Source organism: Phalacrocorax aristotelis, chromosome 5 (genome assembly GCF_949628215.1).
Source record: "Phalacrocorax aristotelis chromosome 5, bGulAri2.1, whole genome shotgun sequence".
In the NCBI taxonomy this organism is placed as follows: Eukaryota; Metazoa; Chordata; class Aves; order Suliformes; family Phalacrocoracidae; genus Phalacrocorax; species Phalacrocorax aristotelis.
In genome coordinates, this window is record NC_134280.1 from 11,943,538 (window position 1) to 11,962,127 (window position 18,590).

The following is an 18,590-nucleotide window of genomic DNA, read 5'->3' on the forward strand; positions in this document are numbered from 1 at the left end:
GATTCTTTAGCACTGCGTCTGGTTCATGAGCCCACTTTTTCTCCTCTATATAATACTTATATAATACCAAATGACAATCCAAATATTTCTTTTTCTGTGTATGAAGTATTTCAGATTATAGATTGCATATAGAAAAAGTCTAGATTGCAAATGGAATAATAAACATTTCATATGCTCTTTCTTTACTTTTACAAAGGCACAGATCTACAGACCTTACTAGAAATCTGTGTTTCTACTATATAGTATCTGATGAAAATGAAATGTTTGAGCCCAGGGATAATTGCTTTATACATTTTTGAGAGAGAAAAATACAAGAAAATGGAAGACATAAAGGACTAAAATCCAGATTAAAGAAGCTACTTAAGCAAGTATTTAATTCAGAAGACAGAAGTATTTCTTTTTTTAAAACAGTCTTGGACATTTTTTCAATCTGAAGAGGCTCATATAATCACCTGACCACTGCCTGCAGCCAGGAAAGCCTGGGTATTTAAAGATTTAGTATAACTTCTGGATTCAGGCATATAATTGAGAATATTTTCAACACAGAGTCTGCTACCATAAAGATTGCTGTAAGTTTTCTTCAATATACAAAACTGGCTCTGAGTTTGGGTCTGTATCCTGTGTTGTCCCAACACAGGACAAAGCTATAATTAATGTAAAAATGTAACGTTTGCAAGAATTCCTGTCTCCCCCCCAGATTCCTAATCCAAACAAGAAAAAAAAAACAAACAAGTGCAATGTGCCATGAGATGGAATTTGTGATGATATCCAACATGTGAGTGACACAGCAGAACTAGGACTCAGCTCTTTGGCCCCCAGTCAAGTGCTCTATCCTCTGCACCAAACAATCCCCTTGATAAATGTTATGGCTAGGTTCAGCTGTTTTGACAGAAAGCAAAATCTCTACTGAATCTACAGTAATGTTATCTCATTCCCACTTAACAAGAAAAAACCTTCTGCTTTTTTAGGAGTTTGAAATGCAAAAGTAAAGCTTTGCTCTAGGGCTGCGCCATGATGAGACAGGAGACAGAAATTGCTACTCGCAACCCAGGAGTTGGCTCATAAATAGGTTGAAAGAAATACATATGACTTGAGGCACAAGAGTGTTATTAAGCAGAAGTGCTACTTGAAATTGAGAATCTTTGAGAGATTGTGGTTTTCTTTGTCTAAAGTGTTGTTTGGCATTCTTGTGTGAACACTCAACTAATGCGTTAGGTAATCCTCAGGCATAATAGCAAGATTTAGGGAATGGACAAAGTGTGTCAGCTAAAGCTTTGAATTCTTTTGCCTTCAGAGAGTAATATCAGCTTGAGAATTGTTTCTGGCACTGAGTTAATACAGAGATGGTCCCAAATGCAGGATTAATCTGCTGCCATCCTGGCACACTACTAGCACTGCAAAGCTCTTTGCACATGTTTGTAAATGATGCTGCTGTGAACAGCCAGAGTTTTTAAAGGTAGGAGCTCTTTCTCCTGGCTTCTCTGGATGGAGGTCTCACTGGGACACACAGAGATGTCACCCATGGACACTACAGCTGTGAAAAAACTCAGAGCCTCAATCTGAACACTTGGGAGTGACCCTGCTGACTACGCTGGAGTTGAATAGGCAGGGAAATCAGTATTTGCTGAGCACATCACCTATCAGTGCTGTTATCAGTACCACGCGAGTTCATTACAGCATGTATGTTAGTGTTTACCAAGCACTATCAACTGTGCCAAGAAACCTTAACTAGAGAGCATGATATGGTACAGCCTTCCAGTGCCAATAACTCAGTACCAGTCTACATGAGAAGATAAATCTTCCCAGTCCAACAAGACTCACTCAGACCATCCTAGAAGATAAGCTCAACTACACACTGGAGGAAAAAAATCCCATTTTCAAGTTGGAGAGTAAAATAACTTGGAATGACAGTGAATTGTTCCCATGTGGTGAAACACCACCACTAGAAGTCTTGTTTCTTGTTAGGTCCTTGCACAGCTTTGGGATCTGCTAACACAGAGTCCCCTCGCAGCGGGTGCTAACATCTGCTAATGGCTTTGTGCAAGCAGCATAAGAACTGATGTCTGAACTGAGACTGAACACAGGTATGCCTCCTTGTGGCTTCATTAGGAAGTAAGACAACTCAGCTCCATCTGTAGTTAATTTTGATAATGTTGTGTTGAAAAACTGAGAGAGAACTATAAAGTGACGCAGAGACTTCATTTTCCTTGGAGCAAAGACACAGTAATGCAGCACTCTGGGGGCTAAATTCTCCACAGTATTCTGGTGTTAGCGTCAGTGACAATAAGGAAACTGTTCAGCAGGAACTGCCTCTCTAAGATTGACACACTAGTTGCTTGGATTCAACAAAGCACATACAAGTATATTTAAGCTTTAGCTGTACACTGGAATTTGCTTCTATTCAGTAAATGTATATCAGGACACACGAACACACAAACAGCCTTAAGTCAGCAAGTGAACCTACACACCTTAAAAAAGTAAAAAGCATGACACAACCCTAGAACTTATTTAGCCTTTCCCCAGTGGTAACAATTGTTTCCCTGTACAATTTGGTGCTCAATTTATCTCATACACATTTGCCATTCAGTTCAAACAAGGGTTTGGATAGAAATTCCTATAACACTTCCCAGTCTTGCATCCTTAAACCAACTCCTGCCACGATGGGCTGTCTTTCAGGGTACAGCCAGATTGTTTCCCATGCTGCTCGCACTATAGGTCTCATATGCAGCTACAGCATGCAATATGGAGCATCTTACCTAGACCTTGCCTGTCCACCATAATTCATGCAACCTTGTCAATGGGCTTGGGGCAAATGAGCAAAGCTTATGTGAATGCTTAAAATTAAGCATGAGCTCAAGTACTCTACTAAGTCAGGGCCTTTCTCAGGAATGATAAATGTGAAAAAACATGGAAAAGCAGGGTGAGTCCGCATAGATTGAAGACATAAGAAAGTACTTTGGCATCGGGCAAAGTATTTGCATATGTTACAGTGGCGTTTAGATTGTGAGGATTAATGCTTTTCTAATGCACATTATTGGTCAAAAAAAGCAAAAACATGGGAACATGTCTTTAAGATAAATATAACAGGTGGTCTTACAAAGGTAATTTATTTGCAATTAACCCCTATTTCTGAGTCCAGCTTTTAAAGTAACCTCTGCACTGAACCTTACTTGAGAACTTTACAACCATAAAATTGAATTCTGATTTTGCGAAGACACCCTTCTACCTTGTGTAAGTGGCAGCATAATTAAAGCCCTGACAAACAGATAAATCCAGAATTGTTCTGCAGGATTCATCCTTTTGCAAGTTACAGATGGTTTCAAAACAACACTGAAAGAGAATATGTACATTCTCTTGGTGGATATGATGAACCCCATCAGTGTAGCTAAGGCAAATTATTACTAATAGCCCATTTACTCCTACCACCAACTGCTAATTCAGCTGAAGACTGCAGTTGGAGGTATCAGGGTGACAAATTCAAGTCAGGCATCCTAGTGAAGCTGGGAATCTGGACTCAGATCGTCTGGTAAGTAAATCAACGAGTACATACGTGCTGACACCATGCAGCATTCCAACAGAATCTAGCGTGTCTTGGGGCTATCCATATGTTCCACCATATGTCTGTAAGGAGTGGCATCCAGAATCACAGGCTCTGGAAAGGGTAGGTCTCCCAGGCTCTCAAGATACCAGCCAGGATCCCAATTCTTCTGTATTAATTGGTGTGTAAGCACCTGTATTCCCTCCAACAAATCAGTGATTTTAGCTCAGAGGGCAAATATGGAACATAACCAACTGTTTGCTGATTCAGAAGCAATAGGGCACGTTCTGCTAAGGAAGAAAAGGTTGCTCTGGGCTGTGTTTCTTCAGAGCCAGCTCAACCTCTGTGTATTAACTACAAAGAAGCTGCAGCAAAAGAGATGTTACCATGTAAAGCAGCAGTACCGATAAGCACCTAGAAACAGACTAGATTTTAATAGCCTAGCATAGGGGAATATAAGTTTCAACTCAATAGAAGATGGGTTGCCTTATTATATCTTCCATTCGGCTCTTCATTTACATTTTTCTGAGGACAATTAACTGCAGTGTGTTTTCACATTTCAGTCCTACCTTATCGCTGTCCACTGTGTTCTGTGATGTCCTGGATGCAATGGAAATGGTGTCAGGTTGACTACTGCCATCTCCTTGGCTGTCTGCATCATCTACTCCATCCCTGCAAAAAGACATAATAGGAAAACAGTGATGCTTACTTAACACACCATCTTGGAATGTGCACAACTTCATAGGTGGATTTGAGAAGTGCCGAGTCAGCATGCCAGAGCTGCCTTTGTGCTAAAATTACCTCACTGATGCAGCCCATGTTGCTCTGTAGCTTGCAATTTAAAATTATGTCACCCTCAGCCATAGGGTTGGGATTAGCACATAATCACAACGTTTGTTGCTGGAAACAGGATGGCTGTTGCCTGCGTATTTACAGCATGGAAGACTCTGGTGTTCAGAAATAGCTCTGTAATGAGGGTAGCAGGCAGAAATTTTCCTTCAATTAGACTTCTGCCTTAACCAAAACCATTCAGCCCAGGCTACCCATGACCCTGAGGAAGGGTATTTCTCCTGTCTCACAGAAACCACACCTTCAGCAATTTAATACTAAGCTATAAAAATTATATCCGAACAAACATAAATGAAGACAGTTTAGAGCTCTGTAAGTCTACCTCTGAGTCTGCTGACAAAGGCTATTTTCTTCCCTTTTGCTGTATAGATATAGTTCTACATTTTTACTGGTCTTTCAAAATAGACGTTTAAATAATACAAAATACATATTTAAGGACAAATTAAAAAAAATTAAGACCCCTGTTCTGTACTAGAAAATTCTTGTATTGGTGCATGTCCCCAGGAAGAAATGTCTGGATCTCTGCCTTGCTACAGATCTCCTCGGTGACCTTGGTTACTCACACTTTGGATGCCTCTATAATACAGCCTGAAGTAAGAGAGCGATACAACTTGTTGAGGAAATGGAGGTGCTCAAATCACAGGTGGCTTTTGGGAATGGCAGCATGACAGCAAAAGAACAATTAATTTTCTATAATTTCTACTTAATCCAGGATTCAAAGAAGTTGAGAAAAAAATTTAATATTACTTCACAGGCTGAAATGAGATTGTATTTGATGATGAAACATAGATTCTCCACAATAGTAATATATCATCATGACCAGCTGTGATTTTCATTGTCAAACATTTCAAAATGCCAAAGTGGGGGGAATCAGTTAATATCCAAATGTGAAGAAATAAATTCTACTTTGGGAAAGAAACATAACCTTGGACTCTGAGGAATTCTTACTGTTCATTTCTCTTCAATAGTTTGGAGTACTAAAATAAAAGGCCTTTCTATATATATCATAGAAAAGCTTTCTAGCTAATTTTGCCAAGACAACATGTAAAAACCAAAGATTATAAGAACTGCTTTTGACTATAGTAAAAAAAGTAAGCAAATCCAGTCAAAAGCCCACAGCCACTGCACTGCTGTTGGTCGAGAAAACACTAGTGATTTCACACTGTATGGAATGACTGAGGTTACCTTCTACTGTTGTTTCGCTGCTTTGCTGGTGTCTTGGGGAGCTGAATTGGCTCTTTCAGAGCTCCTTTCAGATGGATGATCCTTTCTTGAATGACTTCCCGGATATTTTTGATCCATTCCTGTTTTGCCTCAATACTGGATGCCTAAAGTTCCACAAGGCATAAAGACAGACACTTTGTCATATTCCCAGGAGGTGACAACCTCCAATGTAGAAGAATTGTGGTTGGCTGGTGAAAACGCATGATTAACTGTTTCTCCTCTCTGCTGTATTGTTTTAGCTGCTGGAGTGCCTGGTAACCCCAGGAAAACGGAAGTATTTTTACCAGACCTACTTGGCAAGCAACAGTAAAGCAGCTAAGCTCCAGATAACTATATTTAATGCTGGCAATACAGCATGCTCTGTGGAGGGGAAATAGGTTATCAGTGCACAGCTGACATTTCCTCAGACAAAATTACTATAACATGAATTCTTCATTAGAAACTCACTGGGAGGTGAGCTCTGGAGTTCTGTCCGCTCAGGAGGTTTGAGTAATAGGTTGATTGTCAATAAGCCCAGTAGCAAAGGACTAAGAGAATTACACCTCCCAGGCAAACACCCTGAGACATGCCCTGTGTCAGGGTGCAGCTGCTCAACCCAGGCTGCAAGAGGAAATGCAATTTCAGCAAGACTGCACAACTGCACTGCCTTGATTCATACTGAGGCCTTCGAGTTGAATTGCTCCTGATTCAGGCTTGACCCTGCTGACAGACATAGAAGCCATGCGAATACGAGGAGGGATGAAACTGACTTTTCACTTAGTGCTCCCAAGGCCTCAACTAGTAGCTCTAAAGGCAAAGAAAACAAGCAGAAAAGACTTACTTTCAGCACTGTTTTATTGTCTGAGGATGGTGTTCGTCCAGACCACAAAGCAAATTTACAGGGATCTCCTTCAACATGTTCAGTCACTCCCAGTTCTGAGGTCTAGTGTGGAGGAGAGATGATGAGAGATTTCATATATATGAAGCCTCATGAGTCCAGAAAACTTTACATTTGTAGGGAGAAGCGGGGAGGCAGGGATGGAGAGGGGAGTGAGATCTTGTTTGTGCTTTGCTATGCACAGATAAAAGAAATAAAAAACGATAACCATGGCAAGGAAGTGAATGGCTTGAGCGAACCTCCTTGCATTTTCCATCCACCCTTCGCATCCACTATCTTAAACCTCTCCAGGCTCACTGCGAGCTTGGCTTCCAGGTGAGCCTCGCAGGGCCCAGAGCCAGCCCTTCCAGATGGCATGAGTACCCCCAACCCAGAATGGGGACATGTGGGCCACCCCCCAAACACCACCCCTACCTACAAGAAGCACGACACCCAGAATATTTTCTTTGCAGCCACACCTACCAGTAACTTGTTCTTGTAAACATATTTTGTGTGTCCTGAAGAATCTTTGATCTCTTTGCTAAACACCAAAGAGATTTCAAAGAGAAACAAATGCCTCTCACGGCCTTTCCGAATTAGAGACTTGGGATCCCACACTTGGAAGGAATCCTGAAGAATCAGCTCTCCCTGGACGTCCAGGTTCTCATCAAACCCTAAAACCACAAAATACATTGGCTTGTATTTGTTCTTGGGGCCCAGTAATGCCCAGAAACACAAGAGCAGTAAGGACTTGAAATAAAGGGTCTTTCTTTTTTATGCATATTCTGAAAGGACATTAATGGGCATCCATTGACCCAGGGAAAATATGTTTTTTCCCCTACTGCAATGATAAGATTATTTCACCAGAAGCAAATATGTCATACGTGCTAAATAAGACTGCTGCTAAAGTGAGTAGTAATTACTTAAATATTACAAAGGTTTCAGCAGTGGTTACTGTACACAGAACTGCAAAGCAAAGCATCATATGCACGTCAGTACAAATTCAAAGAAACATAATGTGTGGTAGCTGGAAGTGCCTCATACCATGGTGCCTTCAAACATGCTAACCCAACCTTCAAGGGCCTGTGAGTCCACAGCAGTGGCATGGGGCCACTACATCTATGAGAGGGAATTGCTGTGGTGTCTGAAACAAGGTTTCCAGGAGGAGTTTCTCATCTTCCAAGATGCATGGCAAAAACCTTCACATGGCTGAGGATCATAGGACTCCCTCCACATAACTGGGAGGCTTGAGGGAAAAGGGAGTCCATAGTGCAAGGCGCTCTCCAAGCTGCTGTCTCAGCTGCTTGTGGGTGACACTTCTCTCCAGAGATGGAGACTGGTCCTCCACCAGCACAGCCTGGTGTTGCTCATGCCAGCTAGCCCTTGGAAAGCAGCAAGCAGCCCTGGTCCATGCTCCAAATATTCAGGAATAGTTTTATTCAGAAGACAGCTGTCCAAGTGCTTGTCTGCCCTAACAAAGTCACCCCTGCTTCTTTATTATCGCATGGTGCTGGTAGTCTCATGGGGTCAAATTATCCAGGCGTTATTTTGGGAAACCTTGCTTTTCACCAGACACCACAGTTAAAAACATCTTTATAGTGTTTCTACCTATGCTGGGTCAGTTTGACCCCCTGTGATTTTAATCACCTGGTCTTAATGTGCTGCTTAGCTCCTGGCACCATTTCTTTTTTCTTGCCTGTTTTAGTACTACTCTTGTTTCCTGGTTCTGACTCAAGCCAGGCTGGAAATTATTTTCCCAGGCCAAGAAAATTTTTGAGAGACAATAAAGCATCTCTGTCCAGATTAAAATTTTTAAATTTTAGAAATATTCCACACATCAAAAAGCCAATAGAAGACTTAACTTTGGGGCAATCAAAATGTTTTTTTCCCTGTAATTTTGAAATACTTTTTAATAATACTTCTTTATTTTTTTTTAGTCTTTGGGATAATGAAGTAACTTTTTGAAACACAAGCTGTTTAGACTGAGAAAATCAGAACTTTTTTCTACTGAAACGTTGAGACATTATTTAGGAATGTCTTCATCCAATAATCGTTACGGCTGCCAGCAGCTAAACTGATGTTGTTTCAGGATGGGTTTTTTTGTTTCATTAAGTAAGAATGTTTTAACCAAATAGATATACAATGTATATGTATACACACGTGTATGTACCTATATATACATACAAATACATATATAAACATGCGTAAGATACAAATAAATAAAACCCCAAACTCCCTAGCCAGCTTTATTTTTCCAAGACATTCGGAGAAACCTCAGAAAGCAGCTAGGAAGTACCTGAAAATTATGATCAATCAACAGTATTGCTACAGTCAACCTGTACTAATTTTCTACACAAGTTACAAGATGGCTTCATTTATCAGGGGCTCCCGCCCCTGCCCCGGCCACCTGCCCATCTGCTACCTTCCAGCATGCTGACGTGCATTGCATCGTTGGCCTTCTTTGGGACACTGAGCATCACTTCCAGACCATCTTTGAGTTCCCCTTTTCCCTCCTCACAGCAGGTTAGCAGTTCCTAAGAAGCAACGCAGAACACCTATAAACAAACTCTGACCAACATGCTGGCTTTATACCCAATTGTGTGACTTGGTACATGCAACTGCTTTACTAACAGCTACAGGAGAAAGCTGAACTGCATCAAAACCCACTGTGGATGTTCACAGACAGTGGAGATCAAATGGGAATTACTATAAAGCAAGACAAAACAAGGTGCCCTCAGTTGAGACTGTGCACTCAGAAGACTTCTGGGGACTTATGCCTACATAGCAGATGTCAGTCCAGCTGTGCCAGCCAGGTTGCAGGGACCCCCGCCTGATCCAGCAGTGCTGGTGAGTACTGCAGCATAGGCAGGGCTTGCAGTGCGCTGTGCCCAGGGCAGGGAGGTCCCTTCAGGAAAGATTCACCTGAGGAGGAGACCAAAGGGGTGATGACCGAAGGGGTGTTTTAGCCTTCCCATTAGCAGATGGTTTGTGCAGTGCAGGCTCACTGTCCCACAGCACTCACAAGACTATGGTAAACCTGTGTGTTTTTTCAGTAAACTGGTACAAAGCACAGATTTGTCAACACACTGCATGTACTCAGTAAGTACCTTCCTTGTACAGCGTATCACTCCTTTGATAGGAAACTTTAAAGAGATGTCTGGTCCTAGCTTTACAAAGTCAGAATCTATTTCTTCTCTTATCCCCCAGATATTTTTTCTTCTCTGGTTTACTAGTTTTGAAGTGAACAGTGGCTCGTTAAGTTAGATATAAAATTCACCTACTCACAAGATACCGCAAAAGCCTGTAACCAATTTACAACAAACCAAAGGTGTTCTTTTACTTTTTATTGGGAAATGTTAATGTTTCCTTTGGAAGTCCTTTGCATTGTGTATGAAGCTTTTCCACGTTTTTCAAACACAAAAGTGTCAGCTTCCAAAAAGAATCTAACACCAGTGAAGGAATCTCAGTCAAGAGTCAGTGAAATTACTGACTGTCATTGAAGCCTTTAATCAAATTCTTAAATGCCACAAACTTAGCATGAAGGAAAGTAAACAGTTCTGTCATCTCTTCAATTTCCCTTTCCCAGTTCTTGCTTTCTAGGGTTAAATCTACTTGGACACAAAAAACCCCAGTTGAAACACGTGATCAGTTTTTTACTGTTTTTTAATTTCTGTGAGCCTTTTCCTTTAAAACACCCAACCTGATTTCACACTTTGTTGCCATTCTCAGGCCTGGAAAGTAGGAGTAGCAGCTCAGCAGGAGCTGTTTACAGGTCATAAACAGGTGATGAAGCAGCTCCCTTAAGAATAAGTTAACTCATCACACCTGGGAACTGCTCTGCATGAGCTGATTTGGTCAGCTCACTAAGGTACCTTCAGTAGGAGTTGGTACTTTGTGATCCTCTGGACAGGCTTGATTAAATAAGAAGAAATGGAGTTGGCCAGACCGTGTCTTTGCTGAATTTCCTAGAAGAGATAAAACCAGCAGTCAGTCATGGAAAACTATTAACCCCTTGCCAGACAGAACCCCCCATAACTAATTTTAGCTCTGGATCTCTGCATTTCTTTGGTTAGTTTTCAAACTCTCTTTAAGCTCACATGCAAATAACTGTGGTTTCAGAGAGGCTGGCAATAACCTGCAGAGTCCCCTAAGGCTACTTAAACTGCATGACCCCTGGGCAAGCCAAGCTAAGGCTATGTTGAGTAAACTACATAGGCTTCGATTTAAATATGATTTATCTGTCATGTCAACTGGTTTCTCCTAGCTATGAAAGCTGAAAGCAGAGTCTCAACATTCAATTAAAATGGAGTGACATTAAATTAAATTGCATGCGTAGGGTGTAATTTAGCTGTCTAAACATAAGCATCTAGTACCATTTGAGAGCCCTGGGGTACTTGACATATCCACATGGGAGTAACAGGTCTGACACAGTGCTGACAGACCTATGCTATTCTGAGGAGGCAGCTGGGGGCCAGGAGAGATACCCTTATGATACCTTTTACAGCACTGAATACACACTGAACACTGAATACTGAATACTTGGTTTATCTCCTGACTCTCAACCAAAATGTCTGTGCTGATCAGTGTGTTGTGCTCATGAACCTCTGGAGACATTACAGGGAGGCACCTGGTGAGGTCTGCAAAGGACAGAGCTGCCTCCCTCCAGCTGGTTCCAGTGGGAGTTAGGAGCTCCTGAAAATCCTACAGGACCCTAATGCACATATTTAGCCATCTAAAAGACTTCAAACTCATGCCCTACAGGGGAAGACTCTCTGCTGAAATAGAAGAGGTTAGAATTCCTTCTGTCTCCACCAGGCCCTGGGCATGCCTCTCTTTGCTCCTGCCCATCAGGAAATCCTCGGTTCTTAAGGGAGCAGATGAGGAGGCAATGTAAGAGTACACTTTAGCAAGTGCAAGTCCTGCACCTGGGGAGGAACAACCCCAGGCACCAGTACAGGTTGGGGGCTGAACTACTGGAAAGCAGCTCTGTTGGGAAGGACCTGGGAGTGCTGGGGGACAGCGAGCTGACCCTGAGCCAGCACTGTGCCCTTGTGGCCAAGAAGGCCAATGGTATCCTGGGCTGCATTAAAAGGAGCGTGGCCAGCAGGTTGAGAGAGGTTATCCTCCCCCTCTACTCCACCCTTGTGAGGCCATATCTGGAGTGCTGTGTCCAGTTTTGGGCCCCCAGTTTAAGAAGGATGTGGAACTGCTTGAACAAGTCCAGCAGAGAGCTACGAAGATGATCAGGGGACTGGAGCATCTCCCTTATGAGGAAAGGCTGAGAGACTTGGGTTTGTTCAGCCTGGAGAAGACTGAGGTACAGATCTTGTCGATACTTGTAAATAAAGGGTGGGTGTCAAAAGGATGGGACTGGACTCTTTTCAGTGGTGTCCAGTGACAGGAAAAGGGGCAATGGGCACAAGTTGGAACACAGGAAGTTCCACCTCAATATGAGAAAAAAAAACTTCTTTCCTGTGTGGGTGCCAGAGCAGTGGCACAGGCTGCCCAGAGAGGTTGTGGAGTCTCCTCCCCTGGAGATATTCAAAGCGTGCCTGGATGCGTTCCTGTGCCCCCGCTCTTCTGGGTGTGCCTGCTCAAGCAGGGGGGTTGGACAAGATGATCTCCAGAGGTCCCTTCTAACCCCAACCATTCTGTGATCTCCAGTAGCTGGAGGGTAAATCTGAGGCTGTAAAGGGATGAAGTTACAGAAGATGAAGGCAGAAGAGCTGCCAAGAACAGAGGTTTTCCTTCTGTATACAGCCTGATTTTCTGCTGAGTACTAGAGGGGTTACTGGGTTTTTTAGCTCCAGTGTCTATCTTTATGCTGGAATGCAAAACCAGTAACTTTTCACACAATGTGCCAACAGTTTTGTTTTGGTTTTCTGCTTGTGGGTTTTTTTTGTTTGTTTGGGTTGGTTTAGCGGTTTTTGTTTGTTTGTTTTTGGTGTTTTTTTTTTTGTACTAGGCATGTTTGTTTTAGAAAAATATATCTCAGGTCCCATGAACAAGACCCAAATGGGAAGGGGCTTTATGTGGGGGTTAATGGAGTTCGCATGAAGTTAAGTCATGGCTGGCTCCAAACAGGGATAGTGTCTGCAGAGCACATGGATGGGACTCAATTAGTAATTGCAGGAGCCAGCAAGACCTCAGCCATGTTTGTGAACTTCCTGGAGCTGGCTAAGTACACTTGTTTTTGTAGGATCCAATAATGAATTTAGCGCTCTTCCTTCCTCCCAGCTCTCTGAATAGCAGGGCATGCTCCCAGCAAGATGCCTCTCCTTCAGGCATTCCTTGCTCTTCCAGGGTGCTCCCTGGTCAGGCTGTGCAGAGACAGGGTGGGTTGGTGGAGTGACAACCGTCCCCGCTGCAGCAGCGAAGCAACAGCACTGCTACATGGCAATCAGACAAATACACTGCTGGAAATGGACCTTTGCCCTGCACCTCCTCTCCCCTGGTCCCTGAAGTTCTGGAGTAAGATGGTAGCCTGCTGAGTGTGTCTTAGGTTGGCTTTGTAACAACTGGAGAGATCTGAACTTACTGTGGGTGGAGGTGGAAACTGGAGAGGTTTGTGCAGGGTAGAGCACAGTACTGCAGACATTTCTCACATACCTCTAAGTAACATGAAGCAAAGAGGTATCTGAGCTAGCTTTGAAGCAGTTGGCAGGTTTCAGAAGCAAGCTAGCCACAGGGCTCTGTGCTCTCTACTTTGCCCTGCTTCTTATTTAAAGCAAGTTTGGTTCACATTGCAGTGCACCACAGCTCACCATTAGACACAACTTTATTTATTCCTTGGGTGGAAAAGCGTTTCAAATGCCTGGAAGAAATGAAGTTAGCTGACAGGCACCATGTGCTGGCAGTTGTGTGTTGCAAACCAGATAGGCTGCAGAACAGGATCAGTGTGTAGTCTTACATGCAGTGACAGAATCCCAGAAAACCACAAAAAATATCCTCTCTGTAGGGCAAGACAGCACCCTCACAGGACCCTCCATGGACAATGTGGAGACAGGAATACTTGAATACTTGAGGGAGGCCATCTTACCCCTCTACTCCACCCTAGTGGGGCCATATCTGGAGTACCGCATCCAGTTCTGGGCCCCCCAGTTTAAGAAAGACAGGGAACTACTGGAGAGAGCCCAGCAGAGAGCTACCAAGATGATCAGGGGACTGGAGCATCTCCCTTATGAGGAAAGGCTGAGAGACTTGGGTTTGTTCAGCCTGGAGAAGAGAAGACTGAGGGGGGATCTTATCAATGCTTATAAATATCTAAAGGGTGGGTGTCAAAAGGATGGGGCCAGACTTTTTTCAGTGGTGTCCAGTGACAGGACAAGGGGCAGTGGGCACAAGTTGGAACACAGGAAGTTCCACCTCAATGAGGAAAAAAAACCTACTTTACTGTGCGGGTGCCAGAGCAGTGGCACAGGCTGCCCAGAGAGGTTGTGGAGTCTCCTTCCCTGGAGACATTCAAAGCGTGCCTGGATGTGTTCCTGTGCCCCTGCTCTGGGTGTGCCTGCTCAAGCAGGGGGGTTGGACAAGATGATCTCCAGAGGTCCCTTCTAACCCCAACCATGCAATTGGTTGTATCTGTAATACAATTTCATACCATAAGAATTGCTGTATTTACCATGAAGCGGTGATAAAGTGCCCAGGTTTTGTATCAAATACCTCGAGATTCACAACTTAAGATAAGTCACCTAATTGTGTACAGTTGTTTAGTAGGAGGACAAACTGCATCCTGAACTGGGCGTACATACCAATGGCTTGCTGAGTAGACTGACTCAGCAGAAAAAACCTCATGAAACATTTAGGTTTTGTAATGCATGACACAAATCTTTGGTGAGCAATTTCAGAAAAAAATATTACTAAGGAGAAACTGAGATTCTGCTTGTGCCTCTGCCCATTTCCTAAGGGGCATTCTAGCTCAGCAGAGAAACTGTCCAAGAACCATGCAGAAACTCAATGCTCTGAAATGCTACCAAAGCCAATGAGCTTTACCATGTTCCACTCTGTAAATGCTGTCATGCAAATTAATGGTGCCCCGTGGCTTCTTGAATATAACAGCTGATCTTTTCCAAAATTTAAAGGAAAAAAATATTCAAGACAGCAAGGGCATATAGATGACAACCAAACTCTGCCTTTGTCCTGAGGACCAAAGCTTGCTTAAATAAGACACTAAAATCAACTCTATCACCTCAAATAATACACTGATTTCCACCAGCTGAATCCCTTACAATGAGCCCTGAAGCTGCAAATTTTCCGTGGACTTGAAGGGTTCAGACAGATTACTGCAACTAATTGTTTTCATCTCAAAGGTGGCTTTCTATGACAGTTTATGCAATTTAAGGGGTTGTACACTTGTGATCATCTTCTTACTAAGCAGTGTTATTCATATAACTTACTCTCCTCATCAGGGTGTTTTGGGAAATTCCAGGTTCTTCCTGGAAGAAAAGAACCAGACATGTCCTCCATATTGTTTGGGCCAGACTGTCCCCTGTCCTGATACTCCAAGATCAAGAAGGATCTACAGGTATGTTGCCCTACCTTAGTCAGATTGAGTGAAGCCTAGAGGATTTTTTGTGGGGGGTTGCTAGCTTTTTCTTTTTGCATAGGAATCACTGGGTAGCCCAGCACAATTCCCACCAATGGAAGGAAAACATCTCCCCTTGCAAAACAGCAGATTCTGACACAATAATATTCTCTTATCAAGCAACATCAGGCAGGCTTCTAGCCCATATACAGAGCTGGAGCGGAAAAGCTTGGCAGAGGAAATGGTTTTAACCCGTGCAGACAACACTGATAAACACTTAAGGCAGCTCAAACCCCTCATGAGTCACCAACCAGTACAAACCATTCAATAGGCTCAAGCGCCATCTCCTGGAACATCCCTTTCAGTTCAATTCTACTTTTAGACCATTTGATAACAAGACAAAATAAAAGGCAAAACAAAAAGGTGTTCACTTTTCTTCTGGCTCATGTGACACCTTTCAGCATTTAGTTTAATTGAAATGTTATAACATTGGCACACAGAAAATCCAGAGGAGCTGACTGATGTCAGGCAGGTTGGATCCTGCTGAGGGTTACATTTGTAAAAAGATTTTCAGTGCTTTGGAAAAGAGGTCTTAGCTGTTTTTCAGAAAGGCAACTAATTAAAGTTATAAGCCAGCAGAATAGCATAGCACAATGGATGAGGTTCCAAAACTCAGAAAGAAACCTTAATTTAAAAGTACTTAGAAACTTTTAAGATTTTTCTCAGCCTACAGAACTGGGTTTGGAGCCTGCAAATGTCTATCACCAGGTGTAGTGCTTGTAAGGGAAATAGTCTAATTGCAGTCAATGGAGTCTCTTACTAGCATGATGAAGCAAATGTTTAATAGGGTGGGTAAAATTTGCAGAACAGGACAGGCTCTTGTTTTGGACTTAGGGATTTCAGGTCATAAAATGTAATGGGATCTGCTTTTCATTTTACCACAAAACCCAGAAGTAGAGAGTACATCTAAACCAGATCTTTAGAAAGCATTGGATCTGAAAATGTACAAAGGATACCATAAGGATATGTGTCTCCATTAAAAACAACTTGCCACACTGATGAAGATCACACCTCACACCACAGCCTATCAGTTTTCACAGCATGTGATATCTGCAGTGGAATGAAACACCCAAATACCAAAGCACAAAAAGGAACCCATTGCTCAGATATAAAGAGGAGGTGTTTCAGCTGCACTATATATGCCGAAGGAAAATGGCAATGGCTGCTTACATCAAAGAAAGTCCCTGCATGTTCCAGGATGAGCTGGCTGGAGTCAGGCTTGTTTTTGCAGTAGGTGACATACATCTGAAATTTATCTGCCTGTGAAAACAAACATCAAGGGAAAAGCAAGATAAGATATTTCTCGGCTTGCACAGTCTTTCATTAAGGCTCACCAGGATAAATACAGGTAATAAACCTCCGCCTCTCAAAGCAACATAAGAATTGCAAATTAAGAACAGAAGACTTATAAGACAGTTCATACCTTACCTGAGCAGTTCTGAGAGGAATGAGGTGCACCATGTAACAGCAAGTGTCACAGAGAGAGGGCCTAAAACTTTAATCCAGCTATAAAATAATTTCTAAGAGCTCTAATGGTGTTAGATTGTGTCCAAAAGTCTGCAGGTCTCAAAGCCCCAACATGAAATGTTGGCTCCATCACCTAGGTCCAGATAAAGCCAGTGTTGAAACTCTGGACAAAAGATTCACCTAGCTTAAACTGGCTCAAGCCAACATTTTTTACTTGAGACTGGCTCAGATTTGTGACGCCTGGCCCAAACTTGCCTTTCCTATCTTGGTTCAGACTTTAATGGCTCAAACTTTATGTTGTGCTAGGAATGTTCTGCATTTCATTTCCTAATTTATTTAGTTTTAAGAGGAAATTGAAAGCATCTGTATACTCGTATTACTGAACTCTGGTCTCAGGGAGAGGCAGGCAAACAGAAGAGGAGGACGGCCTCCTTTTATTACTAGTGTGTTTTGCGTACCAGCTATCTAAATAACAGGACCCTGCAACTGGGCAGGCAGCTTTGTATGCATGTCTGTAACCACGCAGACAGCTCTGGACATGTGCTATTGCTGAGATGATGTGGTGGCATCTTAAAAGTACCATGAAGATTTTGCACAGAACAATACGTAAATATGTCCATCTTTCATAAATATGTAACCTCTTCTTTGTAAACTATATTTCTGAACCATTTCATCAATATTTGTATCATGTTTTTAAATTGAAAGCCCATTTGAAATCCAAACATGCTCATTTTTTTGGCAAGTGAAAATGTTCCATAATGACTTTTAAAATATTAATTCCCAGCTTTGAAATATGAATAAAACCATCAGAGAAAACATGATGATGGCTGACTTGTATGGTAAATACTTTGAAAAGAGAACAGCTTTCATACAGATGAATTGGCTACAGTAATTTCTGGAGCCTCCTACAGCCATGAAGACTCTTAGCACCAAGATTTCAAAGTCCTGCTGGAAATTGTCCTGGCACTGGGTAATGGAATGAGAAAGCATAGCGGCTCAGTAATCTGACAGTAATTTCTGAAGAAAAATGTTGATAAAATAAGTTGTTCATGCCTTTGTAGGGGTCTCATGGCATGACTAAAATTCTTTAAAGAGGGTATATTAAGATTTTAAATGTCTGTCCTCCCAGGGCCCTTCACAAAGAAATGAATGTCACCCCTAAATATAGGTGTCGTTTGACAAAGTCCTGTTAAACAGGAACCAGCAGAGGTAAAAGCTGTGCTGGTCAGTGCAGGACAAGGAGAGAGGCTCTGGAAAGCCTTCATGCCACTGCTCAGGAGAAGAGTTAAGGGAGGGAACCTTTCACCCTGGGAGATGTGAAGGACAAAGCAGCTGTAGTTCCAGATTAGCTCCTAATCTCACTTATCAGTAAGGATGTAACAATTGCACCAATTCCCATCTTGTTTCCATCTGTGCTGGAGGAATTAATGTGAATGAAAAGAAGCAGCCTCATTACCCAGGTGACGAAGCAGTGGCCCACATCCTCAGGTAGTTGTTCATATTTCTCTAGTTCTTTCAGAAAAATGCTGAAAAAAGAAGACATATGTAATTAGTTACAGTCAAATACCCAGGAGAAGCAGAATGACCAATGAGTTAATCAGTGCTAATAAGCAAAATTTATATCTTGATTACAAGGCTAATCAAGTGTCCTGCCAATGTAAAAAGTGGGTCCTTGCCAAGGCATGCTTTGGTTTTTGAGCACAGTCATGCCTGACTCAACTACAAAGGAAAAGGTAGCAATCCCTAGTAGGGCATCAGTGTATTCAGGGCTGAAAAGTGGTATTCAAGAACCAGATCATGAATTTCAAAAACGTCTTGTGCAGTGGGTCAGAGGAAGAGCAAAAACAGAAGCCCAAAGCTGCCAGCTTTCCATCACCAAACTCAGCACACTGGGCAAAGGACAACAATTTAAACAAGCTTGACACTTCATAGGTAAGTAATAAACTCCCAAAATACAGCTTTTGTAATCAATTCTCTCCCAACACCTTGTACTATGAGTGACATCTCTGTCTGCAGACAGAGCCCTATACAATACTTGGGTGGAAAGAGGAAACAGAAGTTGCAGGAGGAGA

General features: G+C 42.5%; 1 protein-coding gene across 5 annotated transcripts in view; it reads right to left on the reverse strand.

The window, feature by feature from the left end:
* Window positions 1-18,590, reverse strand: part of KALRN (kalirin RhoGEF kinase) — a 519,314-nt gene that overhangs the window by 134,260 nt on the left and 366,464 nt on the right. For all 5 annotated transcript variants that reach the window (XM_075093010.1, XM_075093013.1, XM_075093012.1 and 2 more), the window contains exons 26-33: window positions 17,975-18,044; window positions 16,222-16,311; window positions 10,340-10,432; window positions 8,890-9,001; window positions 6,951-7,141; window positions 6,432-6,533; window positions 5,573-5,715; window positions 4,108-4,210 (exon numbers count right to left, since the gene is read on the reverse strand). In XM_075093010.1, coding sequence (XP_074949111.1) covers window positions 4,108-4,210; window positions 5,573-5,715; window positions 6,432-6,533; window positions 6,951-7,141; window positions 8,890-9,001; window positions 10,340-10,432; window positions 16,222-16,311; window positions 17,975-18,044 — 904 coding nt within the window. The remainder of the gene's footprint in view (window positions 1-4,107; window positions 4,211-5,572; window positions 5,716-6,431; window positions 6,534-6,950; window positions 7,142-8,889; window positions 9,002-10,339; window positions 10,433-16,221; window positions 16,312-17,974; window positions 18,045-18,590) is intronic.